The 20,769-nt window shown below is 49.8% G+C and overlaps 1 protein-coding gene across 6 annotated transcripts in view; it reads left to right on the top strand.

Annotated features, from left to right (window-relative positions):
* RCL1 (RNA terminal phosphate cyclase like 1) overlaps window positions 1-17,383 on the top strand; it is a 97,751-nt gene extending 80,368 nt beyond the window's left edge. For all 6 annotated transcript variants that reach the window (XM_086684892.1, XM_086684888.1, XM_086684890.1 and 3 more), the window contains 3 exons: window positions 1,984-2,140; window positions 6,939-7,042; window positions 16,586-17,383. In XM_086684892.1, the coding sequence (XP_086541018.1) occupies window positions 1,984-2,140; window positions 6,939-7,042; window positions 16,586-16,736 (412 nt within the window). In that variant the 3' untranslated portion in view covers window positions 16,737-17,383. The remainder of the gene's footprint in view (window positions 1-1,983; window positions 2,141-6,938; window positions 7,043-16,585) is intronic.
* Window positions 17,384-20,769: the final 3,386 nt, after the last annotated feature.

Raw genomic sequence — 20,769 nt, 5'->3', positions numbered from 1 at the left:
TCTCCTCTTCGAGTTCAGCGGGGGATCCCTGTAGTGAGGTTTGCTGACTCTAAGGCTGAGAGAGCGGGTGCTGAAGCCCGGAAGCCTGGGGACCAGAGGTTCCAGGTGGTCTGCGTCAGTTCGTTGACCAGCGTACGCATTTGCCTGTTGGCCCATTTTGATCCTCACAGTCAGGACCTTAAAAAAATCTAGTCCTTTACCAACTGGGAAGTTTTGGAGGCTGTCGCTTGCAACCTGTACTGATGCGGATGTTCAGTGAGGTCGCCTGGTGACCAGCTGCTCTGTCAGCATAACAGGCCCGAGGACACACACACCCCAGGTTGAAGGGGAGATACTGGAGGAATGCACACGGAGCTTCGTAGGTTCTCGAGTCCTTTGTTTTTCCTACAACAAATACAGCATTAAATGGAGCAGTTTCGATTAAACATGAAGTTTATTGGAACAACAACTACACACACTTCAAAAATTTCAGAGATGGAAGAGTCCAGAATTCTTGGGAACTGCAGGTGAGTGGGTTGAAGCAGGGAAGGCAGCATATCTTCTGGTTCTGCGTCCCTCTGTTTTCCACTCTGCAAGCTCTCGTGGCTCCGCCTGTACCGCTGAGGGAGCTGGTGCTGCGCCTTCCTCCTGGTCAGGTGACTCGAAGGCCACTTCAGCTTGTCCTGTGGCGTGATGGCTGGGTGGCACGGTGTCCACTGTAGAGCATGACTTGGAGCGCCCAGAACCTTTGTCCTCAAAGGTGTTAGTTAGTAGCCCTTGGCTGCGTAGACACCATTTTCTTTTAAGAAATTAAGGACTGACCAATATAGTTCTCTCATACAGTGAGCTCACTTAGTGCGTTTGAAACACTATTAAATTTATGATTTTATGCACAGTTTTTCTGAGGCAGGTATCTTGGCTAGTCTTGTGCCGGACACGTGGAAAGTGCTTCAGGAACACATGTGTTGAATTGGGTTAAAGGAAGCACGTGGGTGCCGTGATTGCATGTGGAGTGTACATCTGGGAAGTACACATTTAAAGGGCACCGGGCAAAGTAGACATCTGTGAGGTGTTAAATTTGGAACTTTTAGGGGAGAGAGACTTGTTTTTATTGTTTGTGGACCGATTTTGTTTTGTGTCAGACTGGTTGTCGCTGAGCTCTCTAGGAGCAGGAACACTCGTGTACGTGGTGCCCCACGTCCTGGCCACAGAAGCTTTCTGCCACCTGTTTGTTGGGGTGCGTGAACAAATGAGTCAGCAGTGATTCTGGACGAGAAAGGCGTTAGCTTCTGGCTGTTGGTAGTAGAAACACAGCGGAAGAGGACGCGGTGCTAGCTGGTTATCTCAAATGAATTCTGAGGTGGGGATGTTCCTTCATCCAAGGTGTGCCTTCCCTGGGCCTTTTCTGGCTCGTGTGGTACTTCCTCATCACGGGGGATGAACAGTCTGATGTTTCAGGTGGCCTCCAGGCCGCTCCTTCCTTCTGGATTGGTTGAGGGCCCGGTACTGTGGGTAGAGAATTCTCGTAGGCTTTGGAGTCTGGAAGACCTGCCTTTGAAACGCGCGTCTCGGTCACTTGCTCGCGGTGTGGACTTGGTGCAGGTTGTTTTGTTTCTCACGTGTTACATGGGATGGTAATACTTACCTTGCAGACTTACAGTGTCAGACCCCTAGCTCAGAAATTGGCCACCAGTAGGTGCTCGATATCTGGTAGCCCTTGTTAACGCTACTTTATACGTCGGTGGTGACAAACTCTCACAGTGGGGTCTCTCACAGGGTAGGCGTTGGGGGGAAAGGGGGAAGGCAGGGCCAGTAGGAGAAGCAGTGCAGACTCGGGCCTCCTTTGGTTCCGCCCTGCATGCTCTCTCTAAGTCATTTGTATTTCTAGTGTAAGCCGGTGGGACTGCTGGCAAGGCTTGGTGTGGCCAGACAGAAGGCCATCAGAAAAGATAAAGCACCCCCACTTTATCAGCCGTACTCACGTCCGTGCCTTTGAATCTCCAGGTCTCCGGGTTTCGGGTTGTCACTGGTTGCGGAAACCACCACTGGCGCCTTCCTCAGTGCCGAGCTGGCCTCCAACCCCCAGGGCCAGGGGGCTGCCGTGCTTCCGGAGGACCTCGGCCAGAACTGCGCCAAGCTGCTGCTCGAAGAGATCTATAGGGTACGTCTCGGCCTCTGCAGGTCTGGGAGCGGTGCCATCAGGGAGCGGTTCGCTGTCTCTCATTCTTACTCCTTAGCAACTTTCTTCTCCTCCGAGGGCTTGAGCCAAGGAATTAACTTCTTCCTAGGCATTCAGCAGTTTAGCATTAGTTTAGCATTTAGTTTACTAGATTAGGTAAGCTAGTCAGTGAGCAGAGATCCAGCCCCTGTGGTTTGGGATACAGAGCAGGTAAGTTTAATGGGGAGAGGAAAGAACTGGAACAAGAGAGAGAAGGTAAAAACGGAGCATGTTTGGTGGTGACTGGCCAGGTGAAGAGCAGACACTGCCTTGACCACACAGGTGCCATCTCCCGGCTCCCCCAGTCCGGCCGTAGGGGAATGGGGAGAAACTGGAAATCTGGATTTGTATGTGACAGTTCAGATAGAAAATAATATCAACAGGCCGCATTGTGCAGCGTACTCTCAAGCACAGAAGAATGTCTTGGGAAGGCAGTCCTGCGTCCAAGCGTGGTCGGGGCTTGGAAGGGCCTGCGCACAGGACGGCGGGAGTGGGGCATGGCCTGCCCTCTCTGTCGCCACGGTGCTTTCTCTGCCCGTCCAGACAAGCAGCACACACGCTGTGTGCTCACACACTGTTTCCTAAGATAGTTGAGGTGACCTCAGAGAAGCAAGGAAGAAATTAGGAAGGAAGGAAAAATGATGGCAGGAGAAAATAAGATGAAGCCACCTGAAAATACATTCTTCGTGACCTTACACGCTTTATTTAGTGGGGAGTCCCAAATCTGGCTCCAGGATTTGTTACCCTGCACTACCTTTTGTCTTGGTTCCATGTCAGGAAGCCCAGACTTTCCCTCTGACGTGCAGAATCCAGGCTCTGAGGGACGGTCACTGCCCTGCTGTGGATGAGAGGGCCCACGTTTTAGAACTGAGCACAAGTGGGAACCATACTCTGGGTGATACGCTACCAGATGGCGTGTAGCATTTGTAACCTGTCTTTCTTCTCTAGCTGAAGGGCCTTTCGTCTCTATATTTGTCTGTGTATTTATTCTCAGACACTAGACATCTCTGTGGTACTTTTCTGGAGTCTCCCGGGGAAGCTTTGCCGTGTTTAAAGCAGCAAAACTCACATGGGAGCCCAGTGAAATAAGACCAGTAAGATGGGTAGAGTGGTGATTTTTTTTTTTCTTTCCTTTCTTCCTTTTTCCACTGTAGCTGATTAACCTCTGAGGTAGGGTGATGCTTGGGCCATGGGTATTGATCCCTGTACAGGCCTCACTAAAGGAAAACAGCTTATTAACGCCGTCTACTCCCCTGATCCAAGTCAGCATTCTTGAAAATATGTTACCGGTCCCAGGGTGGAACAAGTAAGAATGAACTGTTTCTTCAGAGTTGATTGAAATTTCCAGGTCTGAAATGGCTCTATTTAACGTCCATCTGGTTAAAATGGAGGACAGACTGTACCTGTCTGCGTTGGAGTGCCTCGATCGTCTGTACGCAGCGATTCAGCTGGGAACTAGTGGAGGAAGGGAATCACCCTGTCGGATGAAATCCTCCCAGAGGAGGAAGTATCTCAACACGGTTCTTGTGCGGCTAGAGTCTGGCCTCCGCTTTTTTGCTTTTTTGATGCTAAACCAGCCCAATGTTTGGTGCCACATTGAGTGATTTTTGAAAGATGGGTGGTAACGGGAAGCTGGGAGTGAATGATCGAGATCTCACTCTGCCTGTTACTTAGTTCAGGAAGATTGTCATCTCGGCATTTATGAGGGAAGACTGCATCCTGTGGTGACTGGCAGGCGCTCTCTGTGACTGTGGGGACGCCGCTGTCTCTTTCTAGCTGACCTGGGAGCATCAGAAGCATCACGTTACAGAATAGCCCAGTGGGGGCCCACGAGCACAGCTGGAGTGTATGCTACATCCCTGTAAAGAGCAGATTGTAAGCCTCTGGGTGAGAGCACAGCCCATCGTCAGTCCACCCGAGAGGAAACGTGCAATCTGGATTAGGTTATTTTATTTTATTTTTTCTTTACGCTCCAGTTAAGTTCTGTTTTATACCATCGCCTTATGCCTGGACCAGGTTTTTTGCCTTTGTTTTTAATCATTGAGAAAACTGTGTGTCTGTGATCCTTAATTGTCAAAAGGATGAAAACACTTTATGCTTTCCTGAATAATTTTTCATAGGTGTGTGATATGATATGGTTTAAATGAGTCATAAAATCCATCCCTTGGGGGCACCTGGGTGGCTCGGTTAAGCGTCCAACTTCTTTTTCTCGATATCAGCTCAGGTCACGATCCCATGGTTCATGAGATCGAGCCCTGTGTCAGGCCCGGCATTCCTGTGCAGACAGCATGGAGCCTACTTGGGATTCTCTCTCCCTCTCTCTGCCCCTCCCCTGTACACACACAGTCTCTGTCTTTCTCAAAATAAGTAAATAAACCTAAAAAAAAAAAATCCATCCCTTGGAGGGTCCCATTTATTTTTTTTACCAACGTTTTAACTCTCTGGTCTAATCCCTCGTTTCATTTATGTCTCCTCTGTTCCCAGTCCCCCTTGATTACGCCACAGGCTCTCTGGGGCTGCGTTTCTCGTCTGCCTTTCGTTGCCACCACCTGCTGCCCTCCTCGCGTCCGCCTGCCTCTCTAGCATCTTCTGTAGATCAGGTCTCCCCCTGAGATACTGATCTGATTGTTTCACCCCTGTGCTCAGAGACCTTCTCCAGCTTCTCACTTTCCCAAGATAAAGTCAAAACCCTCAACTCAACCTGGTTAGAAAAGCCAGTCTGTGTATGTCCTCTTCTCCCCGCGGTCTCGCCTTCTCCTCTGCAGACAGCAGGCAGCCACTTCGCTGGCCTCCTGGCTGCTCCTTGCTGGCCCTGGGTCCAGTTTCCCCCATCCTCCTGCTGTCCCCTCCAGGGCCAGCTCCCGTCCCCCTCCCCAGAGCCTCCCTCTGCTGCCAGCCGGGTGACAGCCCTCTCCTGCTCGCCTTGGCAGCCCCAGTGGCCACACCCCCCTGCTGCATAGCACTGGCTCCACTTGAATTATCCCTATTCCTGCCCCTGTATCATCTTTGCCACAAGACCAGAGCCACTCAGTACAGGTTCTACACCCCATGCCTCGGGGGTAGCCCCATCACTCCCTCCGTGGTATCCTGTGCACAGACCCTAACATATTTATCGCACTAAAATATCGGTCTAGCGCGTACTAGAAGTCCGTGAGCGTGGTAGAATAGCAACACAGTGATAAGAAGGAGAGACTGAAGAGAACAGTTTAACTTTAGACAGTTGTGAGAGGGAGCAAAGTTCCGTCAAACAGAGTTAGTTTCCTTGGGCCTCCTGTTCTCCGTGTGGGTCAGGTTTTCCTTTGTAGATAGAAATACGTACGCAGTAACTCTTCTTAAAATTTGCTAAATGAGGTGAATATTGTTCTTTACTATCTCCAGTGGTTTGCGAAGAGCAGTAGATTTTCATAAAGGCCAGCTGTAGCAGAAACCCCTTTATTTTCTGACTGTTGTCACAGAGTGTGACACAGAGAATGAGTGTCTGTGCCTGAAAACTGATTTATCCGCTACCCTGCCCGCACTAACAGAGGACAGAGGCGTACCCACATAAACAGTGGGTGCACAGTCCGAGAGAGCCTCGCCTCGGACAGGGATGCACTGTGTTAGAAACCGGGTTTCTTACGGTGACGTGTGCCAAATACATAGAGATCCAGGGTCATCCTGCTTTCATTGTGGACAGTGTTAAGTTTGAATGGTTCGAAATCAAATTACCCCAGGAGGAATGATGAGAGATCAAGACAAATTTAAGGGCACAGATGTCAACAGCTGTCATGCAAGCCTCTGCTGAAGCAAAATGGCGACAGAGGTGGACAAATTCAAGAGCGAAAGAAGAAGGGCAGCCAAAGCAGTTGCATCTCAGGAGAGAGTTTTGTTCTGCGTACTGATACGGAAGAAAAGGAAGGAGGAGTTGGGGGGAGGGGAATAACGCACCCTCAGTAAGAACCGAGGGGGTGATCATAGTCGTTGCCCAGGTTTAAGGCGTGCACAGGGAGAGGTGGAGGCCCCTCGAGCGTGGCCGGCCGTTTCTGAGTGTGACAGAGTGTGTGCACAGGTGGTGCCCATGGAAGGTGATGTTCCATTCACGTCACCTTAACTGTGGTGCTCCGTGACAGATCAGATCAATAGAAACAACCTTCATTTAGCCCTAGGTATTCAGCTATGGAACCGAGTACACGTTTTTGCCCGTATGTCCTGCCGCGGCTTTAGTTACAAAGGCAGAGTGGCGTTTTTCACTAGATGCGCCTCAGTAGACTTGAGTGTCTATTCATTCTCGTAGTCTCCGCGATTGCAGTTCTTTTTTTTTAAATTTTTAAAAATTTTTAACGTTTATTTATTTTTGAGAGAGAGAGAGAGAGACAGAGTGCAAGCAGGAGAAGGGGCAGAGAAGGAGACACAGAATCCAAAGCAGGCTCCAGGCTCTGAGCTGTAGCACAGAGCCTGTCGTGGGGCTCAAACTCATAAACAGTAAGATCATGACCTGAGCCGAAGGATGCTCCACCGACTGAGCCACCCAGGTGCCCCTGCAATTGTTTTTATTAACTGTTTACCCCCTTGAAGTTACTTGGTGTAAGGATCACTCTTACAAGACCGGTATTGTGTTTCATTATTGCTTGAACTTTGTTGCCTGCTCTTCTGTGCTTCAGATATTCTGGGTGTCTGGGGTCTGTTTCCTTCTCTCTGTTTTGTTGGTTTTCCATTTTCTGGTTGGTAGAACGATTAATCTTGAAAGTGTTTGTGTTTACAGGGTGGATGTGTTGACTCGACCAACCAAAGCCTGGGTCTGTTGCTCATGACCCTTGGACAGCAGGATGTCTCCAAAGTCCTGCTAGGACCGCTGTCTCCCTACACGTGAGTCGTTTTTCTTCCACCTTGCGCCGTGCCATCCAGTTCAATCTTGCAGTTGCACAAAACCACCCAGGTGTCGTATTGCGTATAGTGTGTCGCCGTGAACGCTTTCTCGTACCGTTGCTTACATGAACTGGAGGTTGTCACCCTAAACCCAGTATTTAGCGAGGATTTTGCTTCACATCCTTTCTTGTAGCTTCATCATTCCTGTGTGTCATTCCCATGATATGAGAGTTACGTGAGAAATACCAGACAGTTCTTTTGTCTGTGTATCAGATTTTGTTTCCATTTTAAAGGTAAACTGGTTCTGTTAATGGCTTGGATTTTGTTGCTCTTTAAATCCCTCTTTTCCTTAGCTGTGGCAAAAAGGACTGTCTTTTTGTCCAAGATGGTAGGGTGTGAGCAGGCTGGAAAGCCGGAGGAAGAGACAGAGTTCGTAGGCATACTGCTGGACTAGTGGGGAAGTTAGAGAGGTGAGTTTGAGGCTGTGGGTGTCCTCCAGAGTTGACAGCTAAGGCATTAAAGCAAGCACTCTCCAAAAAGAGCAGCTCTCAGAAGACTTCAGTGATACACGGCACAGGGGGAGAAGCATTTCCCACTAATAGTACTTGACGTTGCCGTAACAGCCTGTTGGAGCGCTGATGTCTGCGAGTGTGTACTTATCCACTCAAGATCATTCGTACTCATCGGTGAGTGGGGAGCAGGGCCGGCTGGGCCTCATGGGAGGAAGTTTTCAGGTAGATATGAGACTGAACTGTCCTTTTTCGGTTATCATGGTACCGATGCTGTATGTCTGAAAGGTACAGTACTGTGATAACTGAAGAATGATGGTGCCATCACATTGAGAGAGGGGGCGAGCGCAGCCATGGGGTGCTGCGTTCTCCGCCATGGCTCCAGGGGCCTGGAGACAAAGAGCTCAAAAGACATTCTTAAGGAGGCTTCTTTTTTTTTTTTTTTTTTTTTTTTTTGATTAATGGGGGGAGGTTGTTTTGAACAGGGAGGTGGAAGAGAGAGAGTCCATTCTGTTAACAGTGGGGGAAGACTGGTAAGCAGGAAGCCGGTGAGGACCACACGGTCTCCCAATAACTCGTCTAAAGTATCTCACAGGACATGGGACCCGAAATTGAGTAAATGGCACACTCACACCAGGGGTCAGCATTGCTGAGATAGACTTGGTAATTCAGGCATTCGGAGAGGAGGAGGTCAGGGCTAGGAGCACAGCACCCCCGAGTGCAGAGATTTGCTTCCCGGAGAGAGTTTCCTGGAAGCTGCTGATAGTCTGTGGCTGCCATGGCCCCTTCAGCCGGGCAGCCGTTCTCACCGCTGTTGCTTTGCCCACATCTGTCCGCCTCAGGGCAGCAGAAGGCCTCCTGCTCACACAGCACCAGGCCCTGTCTTGAAATGCATGTGGTCGTGGGCCATGGGGTTTGGCAGAACGTGGTGTGAAAAACAGAATGCATATTTTTATTTTTCCTTGACGGTTTTTTTTCTTTTGGAGATTTTTTTTTTTCTTCAGTTTGGCTACAGGGCCTTTATAATCTTTTCAAGTCAGCAGCCCCTGCGGAGATGGCCAAGATGTGACTGACATTTTTAAAAGTTCCTGTGTCCTCCTTGACTCACTTTTCACCAAACATTAATTGCAGTGTCCTGTCTTCCAGAAACCTTGCCTAAAATTATACCGTCTCCTGGGAAAACAAAGCGGTCTGCTCTGAATGGAGCTTCAGAGGAATAGGACAGATTGTAAAATTATGTGTTTTAAGACTTGGGGCTCAGACTTACAGGACATTTGTCCTGTGGGTTACCTGCCTCCCAGGGCTTCATGTAAGAGGGGCTGCCATGGGTGGGAAAGGACTGCCTCCCTTCTTTTCGGTACTTTCTGGTAAGCTAGCATTAGCGTGGGGGTAAGGAGGTTTATTTTTGAAAGCTGTATTTTTGAAAGGATCTGTTTAGGATCCTTTTTTTTTCTTTCTTAATTTTATTTATTTGTTTTTGGGAGAGCACAAGTGGGGGAGGGATAGAGAGACAGGAACAGAGGATCTGAAGTGGGCTCTGTGCCTACAGGCTGACAGCAGCAAGCCTGACGTGGGGCTCGAACTCAAAAACCGCAAGATCATGACCTGAGCCGAAGTCGGACGCTCACCCGACTGAGCCACCCGGGCGCCCCTGTTTGGGATCCTTTATCCTCGTGGAAGGCTCTGGCGGTCCAAAGTGACAAAGGGGCAAAGGTGGGAAGAAATATATGTCCTTCAGGGACGCAGCAGGCGAAGCTAACATCGTACTTGTATACGGTGAAGGGTGGAAAGGGATGGAATCCGCAATGAGGACAGCCACACTTGGGAGGAGCAGTTTATCCTAATCCAGTTCAGGAGCTTTTGAGGTCAAACTGTCGCACTTACTTTTATGCGCAGTTAAAGTCCTAAAAATCCGTTTTCTGAAACCTCAGATTTCTAATGAAAACCAGAAGCAAGACCCTCTTTGGTTTAAAGAAATGTATTCTGGCCCTTTGCACATTTTGATTTTTATAGATAGCTTTTCAAATGTCTGTTGACAGAGCACTGGGAGTAAGGAGGATGTTTTTTCTTGCTTTCAAATCCTTTCTGGAAAATAAGGGTCTCTGTGTTCTTTCCCTCTTCCCTCTGTCTTACTTCAGGAGATTGCCGTTGGCTTCCTGTGTTACTTGAGAAAGTAAGTCTGTATGTGTGAAATTCTTCAGGAAGGCCAGAGAGATGTTTTTTCCCCGTAGAATAAAATAGGGTTGGATGGCATGCCGGTACGTGTATGCTCTATTTCTGTTGACTTCGTTGAGTTTTAGATAGTTAGAGTTGGCGGTGGTGGTTCTGCCTTTCCCTCAAAACGCTTAACTTTACAGTTTAGGGGAGGATTTACACTTTATGTGAAAGCAGGTTTAACAGCAAGGAAAATACTAATGAGCATCTTAATTGGCGCTTTTGGAAATCGTTCACGATTGGGGGCTGCGGTTACCAGAGCGTTCTGCGTCCTGCCGGTGCGCAGGCATCAGAGTCCCCCCTGTGTGCGTTTCAGTTCTGGCTCTGCCCTGGAGCACGGGAGACCGTGGACAAGGCACTGAGCGGGTCTGCGCATCTGTGTCCTCGGTAGTGAAGGTGGCTGAGTGGTCCTGCGGCCCTGGGTTTGTGGAGGTGGTATGAGGCTTTAATGAGGCCGGGTACCTAGTCCTCCCAGCCGTGCGGTGTGCCTGACAGAGCTCAGTCTGTGCTGAACAGCGAGGTTCCTGCCTCCACATCCCCTCTGTCTGGGAAGTCCAGTATCCCAGTAAGGTCACTTTGGACACCTGGAGGCCTAGTAAACTTGCGTTGGGTATTCTCAGGCCTGAAGTCACCATAAATTGTCTGTTCAGCGACTCTAAATCTGTGTCCGTTATGAGCAACTTCCTGCAGTTGTTTTACTAAACAAACCATTCCCAACTTACGTACTATTCCCGAGAATTGTGTAGGGTCGGTTTCTTTAACAAGCACTTACAGTATTTACTGTTGTCCAGATGTTGTTTGAAGTGCTTTCAGAATATGAATTCACTTAGTTTTCATGATGACCCTATGCGGGGGGGTGATAAAAGCAGGTAGGTACCCTTCGCTGTACATTTTACAGGTAAGGGGGTTGGGGCACAGAGAGGTCGAGCCACGTGCCCGGAGGCACATGGGCCAGCCGTGGGGTTCTGATCGAGACAGTCTCGTCCAGAGTCCCTGCGTCCCTGACGCACTGAGCTCTTGTGTAAGAGCTGGGATTGCATCCACGTTGCTGGGCTCCACGCACTTTGCTGCCTGGGGCAGGGTGCCACGCCACATCTTTTCAGAGTCCTCGTTTCAAATTCTGCCGTAAAACGATCTCCTTCTATCTTTAGTTCGAAGTCTAAAATAAATCATGCCACTTTGTTTTTTTCTAACTTTAATAAATGACCTCTTTCCACTGCTTGTGAAGAGCTGGGGAGCGAGAGCCTGGTGTCCCTTTTGTCACTGACTGATGGGGACAGTGGGCTCCCCTGGTCTGGCGCACAGCCTGCGAATGACGCCCGGCTGTTTGGGTCCAGTCGCTCAGTTGCTGTCTGCAAGCTGGCGGGGCGCCGCCGCACCTCACATTTGGGGGTGCTTGCGGTGCTGCAGGGCCCTGGCACTCTTATTATCACACAGTCAGAGCCCCAGCACGGAGCTGGCATACGGGAAAAGCACACGATATCGTCAGTTTTCCAGATGAAACAAAATTCGGTTTGTAAAGGCAGCAGGAGGCAGGGAGCCAGGCTGGGAGGGATGTGGGTCCCAAGGCCGAGTTCGGCCGAGAGCTCACGTTCACTCTCGGAACAGAGGCCAGCGGGCTTTGGGAAAGCCACTGTTTGGCCACAAAAAGCACCGCCAGTGTGTTTTTTAAAAGCTGCTGTGTAATGACTCTGGGGACGCCATTGAGCAGGTTCTCTTCCTGTTCCCGGGTCTTTCCCCTCCACTTGCAGAGCAATGCCCGAGGCCTGAGAAGCAGGCAGCCCTAATATCGAAGTGCCTTGGTGGAGCAGGAGGCAGGACCATCTGTCCGGGTTGTGTCTGTGGAGCGGCCCGAGAGAGCGCTGTCCCGCGACCTCTCATCGCCTCCGTCAGGCTTCTGAAGGCAACGGGGGCTGTGTTTAAGAGGTGGGCGAGCCACCTGTCAGGTCCCGGGCACTTGGGGTTTGGTGGGCAGGTGAGCGGGAGCCCACTGGCCTCCACCTGTTGACCAACAATGGTGGCGGAACAGCCCCCACTTGGCAAATAGACAGGAAGACTGCTCTGTGTGCTCCAGGATTCTCTGAAACCTGCTTGTCAGACGGACTGGAGGCTTTCATGGAAAAGGAGGTTGTCGTTTTCGGTTTTGTTCTTCTAAAAACAGATCACTTTTTCCCGAACAACAACCAGAGAAGCTCACGACAGGTATGATTGTCTAAGTCAGGGGTTCGGACCCTCGCGCGGGGGTTGTGTAGAAAGAATCCCAGTCACCTCTGCAGGCACACGGAGCAATGCAGGTGGTCGCCGCTCCACTGAGGGACAGGGCTGCCGTGAGCGCGCCACACGTCACTCCCGGCTGGCCGGCGGCCGCATGCTGTGTCCAGCAGGCGAGGGCGCGCGGTATGCCATTGGCGTCCGGGGGAGAGGGAAGGGCGGGAGTGGGGCCTCTCGGGCCTGGGTGCGGGCGGCGGAGAAGGGCGCCGGCTGCGAGGATGTGACTTGGTTAATGACTTGTTTCATCCCTTCAGGAGACCGTTAAGATTTAGCGTCGCCTGTGGTTAGGGTCTCGGCTTCTGGAGAACCGGGCCGGAGGCGGGAGGACATTCCGAGGGCTGCCCCCAGCCCCTCAGGCGGGCTTCCTCAGCCGGGCGGGCGGGCCGGCAGAACACCTTGTAAAACGTGGACCCCACCAGGTCCAAAGGCCGCAAATACCCTGGAGCTGCAAATATGCAGGCCTGCATCCTTCTCCGGGAGCCCAGGAGCACGCGGGGGCCCCTCGGGGATTCTGCCAGCTGCCCAGGGGGTCTGGGTTTTCCAGCACAGTCGACTCATTCACGGTGCGGCCGGCCGGGGAGGCCCTGGGAGCGGAGCGTGCCTGGGCTGCGTTAGCGCTCAGGCCGCGAGAGAACAGACTGTTTTCTCCTTAGAACGCAGACGGGGTGAGGTGGCTGTGCCCTCCCCCTGGCTGCCAGCTGGAAGCTTTGCCCACGGATGCAGCTTGTTGATCCGTGGGTTTGATGTGTTTGTTTTCTCTCCTGGGACAGGCTGGGGGGTGTGGTGAGGCTGGGACAGAGAGCGAGAAACTGAAATGTTCAGTTGGTGAGAAGACCGGGAAGCCAGCAGGGGAAGAAGCGACTTCCCCTCCCTGCCAGGAGTGTGGACGGCACTTGTCAGGACTAGCCCTGGCTCCTGACTTCTGTTTGCTGCCTCCTCACCCAGCGGTGCCCAGCAGCTGGAGTGGCTCTGAGCAGTAGACAAGGTCTTTGCCCTGGAGGTGCTTTACCCAAAGGGGACGGGGCAGTTGTGAGCCCATGGCGCACGAGCAGTAATCGGACACCACGAGCAGGGCCGGGAATGCTGTCCTATCTCAGAGAGGTTGCCGGCTGGGGAAGCCTCGCCGGAGAGTTGGCAGATGGGATGTCGCTTTATTTATTTTTTTAATTCCTTTAATTTTTTAATGTTTATTTATTTCTGAGAGAGAGGCAGAGAGCAAGTGGGCGGGGGGCGGGGTGGGGGGGGAACAGAGAGAGACAGGGAGATCCAGAATCCGAAGCAGGCTCCAGGCTCCGCGCTGTCAGCACAGAGCCTGATGCGGGGCTCGAACTCACAGACCGTGAGATCATGACCTGAGCCGAAGTCGGACGCTCAACCGACTGAGCCACCCAGGTACCCCTGGGCTGTCGCTTTAAAGATGGAGATGAAGAGAGCCGAGAAGCGAGGGGCTTTCCTGCGAGCGCACCCCATGCACCAGAACTGCTTTCTGGGGTAGTTACTCTTTCTTCTCTTAGTCCCTGAAATGCTGGTCACGTCAGCCGGACGGGGTGAGGGATTGTCCCAGCCCCGTTTCTCCTTTTTGCCCTTTCCCTCCTGTGTAGGTGGAAGGGCAGAGGGACAGGACGGGGTAGAAAATGCACCCCAGGAGGTGCCCCGCGCTCAGTTGTGTCTACACTGTGTAAGCGCGGGAACCAGGTTCAGTATGTCTTCTGAACTTCACAGATACCATATATATGTATTCTAATCAGTGGTGTTGAGATATAATTCACGTGCCACACAGTTTGCCCATTTAAAGTGTGCAGTTCAGTGGTTTTTAGAGTACTCACGAAGTCGTGTAACCGTAACCACAAGTTTAGAACATGTTGGGCACCGCAGGTAGAAGCCCTCTGCCCGTTCACAGTGGCCCCCGGCCCTCCCCATGCCTGGCCCGGGCCCCGCGGCCCTGGCCAACCACTGGTCTGCTCTCTGCCTCCAGGGTCTGCCTCTTGTGGCCACTTCACATACATGGGCTCCTGCAGCGTGTGGTCTTCTGCGTCCGGCTTCTTCCCTAGTGTCAGGTTTTCAGAGTTTGTGCTGTGGCTGGGTCAGTGCCGCCTTTCTTTTCTAGGCCGAATAATCTGCCGTTTTGTGTAGCCACGCAGCAGTTGATGGACATTTGGGTTGCTTCTGCCTTTTTGACTGTTTTTGAGCAATTTTGTCGCAGACCTTTGTGTCAGGCCTTTGGTGGGCGTATGCTGCATTTCTCCTGTGCACGTACCTGAGAGGGGAGTTACTGGGTCATGTGGTAGCTTCTTATTTAGGATTTAACCGCCAGACTGGGAACACACCGTGTTCCCTTCCAGCCAGCAGCGAACAGGGATTCTAACTGCTTCACATCCTCACCCACACCTGTGTTCTCTCTCTTTTTGATTGTAGCCCTTCTATAGGTTGTGAGGTGGGACCCCATAGTGGTGTCTTCATTTCCCTCATGACTAACGATGTTGACCATCTTTTTATGTGCTTATTAGCTATTTGTAAGGCTTTGGAGAAATGTCTGTTCACATCCTTTGCCTATCTTTAATTGTATTTCTTGTCTTTCTGTTTTTGTTTTCTGAGTTGTAAGAGTTCTTTATATAATCTCGATACCAGACTCTTATCAGGTATTTGATTTGCAAATATTTTTTTCCATCCTGAGAGCTGTCTTTTTACTTTCTTCATAATGTCTGTTGATGTCCAAAAGTTTTTAATTTTGATGATGTCTCATTTTGTGTGGCTTTTTTTCTTTTCTTTTATCACTCTGCGTTTGGTGTTGTATTTAAGAAACTTGGGGCGCCTGGGTAGCTCAGTCAGTTAAGCGTCCAACTTGAGCTCAGGTCATGATCTCATAGTTCGTGAGTCTGAGCCCCACATCAGGCTCTGTCAGGCTCAGAGCCTGGAGCTTGATTCGGATTCTGTGTCTCCCTCTGTCTCTGCCCCTCCCCCACTCACGCTCTGTCTCTCTCTCTCTCAAAAATAAACAACAACACACAGAAACCAATGTCTACCCCAAGATCATGAGGATTTACTGCTGTTTTCTTCTGTAACTTCCATAGTTTTAGCTGTTAGAGGTTCTTAATCCATTTTGAGTTGGTTTTTATGTATGCTGGGAAGAGAGGGTCCAACTTCATCATTCTGTATGTGGAGTCATTCAGCACCATTTGTTGAACAGATTATTCTTTCCCCATTGAATTATCTTGGCACCCTTTTTGAAAATCAACTCACCATAAGTATGTGAGTTTATTTCTTGACTCTCAATTCTTTCCCATTGGTCTTTATGTCTAGAATCAGTCTTTTGAAAGCTCTTTACGTGATTCCATAGCAGGCCCATTAGAGGCATCTGGCCAGGATAGGGAGTTTGGATGGTTCATTTGGGGGGCAACACAAGGTTGCTGGATATTTCATTATAGACATGCAGACCATCTCTTTTTAACTAAGCCAGTGTTCCCAAACTTGCCTGAAAAGAATCACTAGGGTTACTTGTAAACAATAGATTTCTGGCCCCTGTGCCCTGGGGAGATGGGGCCTGGTAAGGGGTGGGGAGGGCCTGTCTTTGTGTTGGCCTGTGCTTCCAGGCTCTGCCACTGGACCCTTGTTCCCTACCAGTTGTTAGTTGAGTAAAACCTTCAGGAACTTGTGTGTTCAGTGAACACTCCTGGTGGGTCTTCTGGTTGGGCCAGCTTGGGGAGATGTTGAGTCGGCTAGGGCAGACCAGTAGAAGTCGCTTGCCTGTCCCATGGTCCTTCCGTGCAATTGCTGTTCCCAAGGTGCTGTTGGGATGCAGCCATCATTCTGTCTTAAAGGAGATGACAGGAAACCGCCCCGTGAAACTCCTTGTCATGTTTACTGTGAGCTCCTCCCTGGCCTCCTGCCATATACACACAAATCTTGTCATATCCAAGTTTCTCCCCCCCACCCCCTCCTTGTTTATTTAAATTTCCATAGTACTTTTAAAGAATATTTAACTTGTCTGCCTCACTAGATTGAACACTTCATGACAGAAGGGATTTTTTGTTGACTGCAACATCCTCAGCACCAAGGACAGTGCCTGGTACATAGTAGACAGTCAGTAAATCTGTGTGGTGTGAATGGAAGGGTTTTGTTGAGGTTGAGGAGCAAAGAGAAAGACTTTGCTCTATTTTGGCATCTTCTTGGTTTTTACCTCATGATGCTGCGAGTCACGGGAGTACATGTGTCTCTGCCTGCGCTGCTCAAGACTAACGCTGTGTTTATGTCCCCTCAGCTGCGTGGGACCGAATGACTTCTGTGTCATGTACTCACCTTGGACCTTTTAAAAATGTGTTTATCTTGTATCGTGTGCATCTCTATAGGCTGTCTAAATCCACTTTGGAAACTGGCAGGCTGTGAAGAAATACTGTTCAATGAGCTTTGATGAGCAGTTCTTAATTTTAGATATTCTTGATCTGTGAAAGTAAAAGCTTGGGTTCTATGTGGGGGAAGGAGAATTTGTTTTGAAAATCGAATTCCTTTTTCACTCCTTCCTCCTTTTTTTTTTTTTTTCCCTCCTTTTCAGGATAGAGTTTTTGCGGCATTTGAAGAGCTTTTTCCAGATTATGTTTAAAATTGAAACCAAGCCATGTGGCGAAGAACTCAAGGGTGGGGATAAAGTGCTGCTGACCTGTGTTGGCGTTGGCTTCTCCAACCTTAGCAAGACCCTCAAGTGATACTGTCACAAGATGAGGCCCCACCGCCTACAAACAAAGCAGACGCTTGCCACGGACACTCAAGGGGACCAAGTCCAAATTCATCCAGGACAGGAGAGCCTCTTACCTTAAGGATTTCTTCATTTTCCATTAAAAACAAAGTCAGAACATTTAAATAAAAGACCTCTCTGTGTCATGTGGTTTCTAGCCGTTTCTGCAGTGGCATTGACATTCCTCAGGAAGCCCAGTCACGACAAGAGCTCCCGTAGCCCACGGGGAGGAAGAACGTGCCTTCAGGACACAGCTGTGTTGCTGGAGCAACCGTGCCCCTGCATCTCCGCAGGGCTCACTCTGTCTGCATCCCCGGCTTCTGTGTGGCGCTGTTCTCCAGACCTGCAGGGTCCATTACAGTTTCTTCTGTGAGGACTGACCGCTTTGAGCCTCGGTTTCTGGGTAGGGATTAAATGAGATCATATGGGTGGAAGCTCTTTATGTGGAACGCATGTGTCAAAAATTGATAATGTGAAACTAATTTGTCCCTCGTCTTGTGAACGGACTGATATCTTGGAGGCAGCTACCACTCTTCTCCGGTCCGTCACGTGTATATGTGGGGGGATGAGTGTCTGGAGAGGGCAGGGCTCGATTAAACTTATTGGATATTTTCTGTATCTCAGGTGTGATGTAGATTTTATTATCTTGTTAAGAAAATTCAAGAAGGGTATTTTATTCCATTGAAATGTATAATGTAACGACATTGATCTCCTGATTTAAACTTCTGTGTATAATAGTGTCAGAATCTGGAATTTTACCCTACTTGCGAGCTAATAAGTTAGGTTATTACTGTTCCGTGGGTGCCAGCAGAAGTCCCGCGAGTCTTGCGTCAGAGACAGAGAATTTTACTATCTGGAGCGCAGCATGCAGCATGAGCTTCATGTTTGTGTCGCTTTCCCTGCCCCCTGCTGACGTGGAGGGACCCCAGGTAGACAGATGCCACGGGAGCAGCAGTTTGCATCACAGCCAGTGAGGTCCGCGAGCCTGGAGGCTCCACTTCTTCCGGCGAGCCTGCTCTTCATTCCCGATGGGGACGTATCTGCACCCCTCAGGATTGCTGGTTCTGCAAAGCTTCCCTGGCAAGAACGTGCAGGAACACCCGGCCCGTGCTAGGATGGCCCTGACAACGAACAGAGTCTACATCTGGTGTGTGTACGGGGTCACGGTTGTTAGGCAGGAGCAGACCTAATTCTTTCAACTCGGATTCCCAGTGTTATTCTCCAGCTGGGGGCGGGCGGCTTTTGAAGTAGGGAGAGGGCTTTGCCCCCTAGTCGTCTTCCATGTAGGCCTGACGTTGAAGAAAGCCAGGCCATTTTGAACTGTGGCATGGCACTTAGGGAGAGCTTCCCGTGATTGTTTTCTTTTACGCGTAAGACATGAACACGCCCTTAGCAGCTTAGAATAGCGTGCGTGTGTCTTCGTGTGTGTATCTTAGAATAGCGTGCGTGTGTCTTCGTGCGTGTATCTTAGAATAGCGTGCGTGTGTCTTCGTGCGTGTATCTTAGAATAGCGTGCGTGTGTCTTCGTGCGTGTATCTTAGAGTAGCGTGCGTGGTCCAGGTTGGACGTCCTGGTGGGCCTGATTGGACTCTGCTTAGAGTCTCACAAGGCTGATGTCAGGGTGTCAGCTGAGCTGGGCTCTGGGAAAGAATGTGCGTCTAGCTCGCTCAGGTTTGTGGGGCTGGGCTTCCTGTTTCTGCCGGGCTGTCAGCTGGCGGTGTCCTTCCGCTTCTGGAGGCGGCCGTGTTCCTTGTGACTTGCTTCCCTCCATCTTCAAGCCAGCAGCGGTGCTGTTGCATTGAATCTTTCTTGGGCTTTGAATCTGACCTTTCCTTGTGGTACCAGCTAAGGGAAACTTAAATGGCTCATTGCTTTGATGGCTTTTCAATGACTCCTATCACAGGCTTACCTGGGTAATCAGTGTTAAGGTCACCTGATCATGACGGTACCTAGGTTTGGGTTTGATTAGCTAGGGACCAGGAATCTTGGGTGGTCATCTGAGAGTTCTGCCTACCGCACATGCTGTGGTCTTTTTTTTTTTTTTTTCTTTATGATTAAAAAATGGATTTTTTTTATTGTAGTAAAATATTGATAACATAAATATTACATTTTAACCAATTTTTTTAAAAATTTACATCCAACTTAGTTAACATATAGTGTAATAATGATTGCAGGAATAGAATCTAGTGATTTATCGCTTACATACAACACCTAGTGCTCATCCCAGCAGGTGCCCTCAATGCCCATCACCCACTCAGCCCATCCCCCCACCCAGCACCCCTCTAGCAACCCTCAGTTGTTGTCCCCCTCTCTTTTTGTTTTATTTTTCCTTCCCTTCCCCTATGTTCATCTGTTTTGTTTCTCAAATTCCACATCTGGGTGAAATCATATGATTGTCTTTGTCTGACTGACTTATTTTACTTAACATAATACCCTCCACTTCCATCCATATTGTTGCAACTGGCAAGATTTCATTCTTTTTGATTGCTGAGTAGTAGTCCATTGTGTGTATATACCACATCTTAATCCGTTCATCAGTCCCATGCTGCAGTCCTGCTGAGTGCTGCTGATGTTTGAACTCAGATCCGTCCATGATTAAACATAGAACTAAGGGGCCACGTTGCTCTGGACACGACAGATAACTACCCTGTGGGGCTTTCTATCTCTTGCAGCAAGCTCTGGAAATGCTATCGGTCAATTTAGGTTACAAGTGGACTCCAGGCAGATCACAGCAAGTGTGTGCTGCTCTCTGCCGTGAACGTGGAAGAATCTGGTGGTTTCCAGCCCTCCTTCTGCCGTAGCTGCTTCTGCCCTGGGAACTTCTGGTGGCGGTGGTGACGATCTTGCCCAAAAGGAGAAATTTCATGTTGGTATAGCCTGTTCTCAGCCCCATCTTAAATGCTCCAGAGAAGCAGTACTACTCACTGGGCAGAAGCCATTCTGTGCGAGGTGCTGGTGCATCTTAGTGACATTCAGCCCCTCCAGTCTCTGCCTTGTTCCTAGATTAGCTCCTGGTGCATCCAGCTACCCCTGGGGTAGTTTGTTGATTCTAGTATTTTACACTTGGTTTTCTATCTTGGTCTTTCTGTTCACTGTCTGAAGACAGACCACTCTGAATTCAGGGAGGCTAGCGATATTTTTTTTAAGGCAGATATACCTGTGATCTTATTGGGAGTCATGGCAGAACATTGCTTTTGCCTTTCTGTCATCTACCAGGCCCTGCTTCTGTCTTTAAAAACACCCTTCAACTACTTCTGTGTAAGCCCCAGCCAGCGTCCTTCATAATTACTCTACCGTATTCATCAAGGCAGTTGATAAGGGGTGGGAGGAAGCTGGGCTATTGTAGCAAGACCTGCGGATGGGGGAAGAGCAACGGGAGGCTGTATGGACATTCAAGTTGCCCTCATAGGGCAGCTAAACTTCATGTTTGTTTGTTTGGTTTTTCAATCTTCTCTGATAAGAAAGTGGTGAAGGACATAACTAATGACAGACCCAACGAAACAACCCAAAAGCTTAAGTTGTGTCATGTGCCTATATTCTCACGGTCACAAAAGCCCATGAGGTGGCCACTTCCTTTTTTTTTTTTTTTTAATGTTTATTTTTGAGACAGAGTATGAGTGGGGTAGGGGCAGAGAGAGAGGGAGACAAAGAATTGGAAGCAGGCTCCAGGCTCTGAGCTGTCAGCACAGAGCCCAACATGGGGCTCGAACCCATGAACCGTGGGATCATGACCTGAGCTGGAGCCAGATGCTTAACTGACTGAGCCAAGGTGGCCACTTTCTGCTAAGTCGTCTGTTTTGGGAGCATCCTCAGTGAGGCCCATGCTGGCAGACAGTTTTATGTTGACTTGAGTGGAACTGCAAAGTGCTAACAGCAAAGGAAGGAGTAGGCAGGATGGAGTAGAGGAGGTTGGAAGAAATGGTAAAATCAAAGGCAGATGGAGAAAAGGAAACACCAAGGAAATACGGAATCACCACAGGGTTGGCCGTGCCCAAGGTGGGGGT

This window comes from Puma concolor, chromosome D4 (genome assembly GCF_028749965.1).
Source record: "Puma concolor isolate L17-30 chromosome D4, mPumCon1.1.hap2, whole genome shotgun sequence".
Classification (NCBI taxonomy): Eukaryota; Metazoa; Chordata; class Mammalia; order Carnivora; family Felidae; genus Puma; species Puma concolor.
This window is presented reverse-complemented; position numbering and strand designations above follow the sequence as displayed.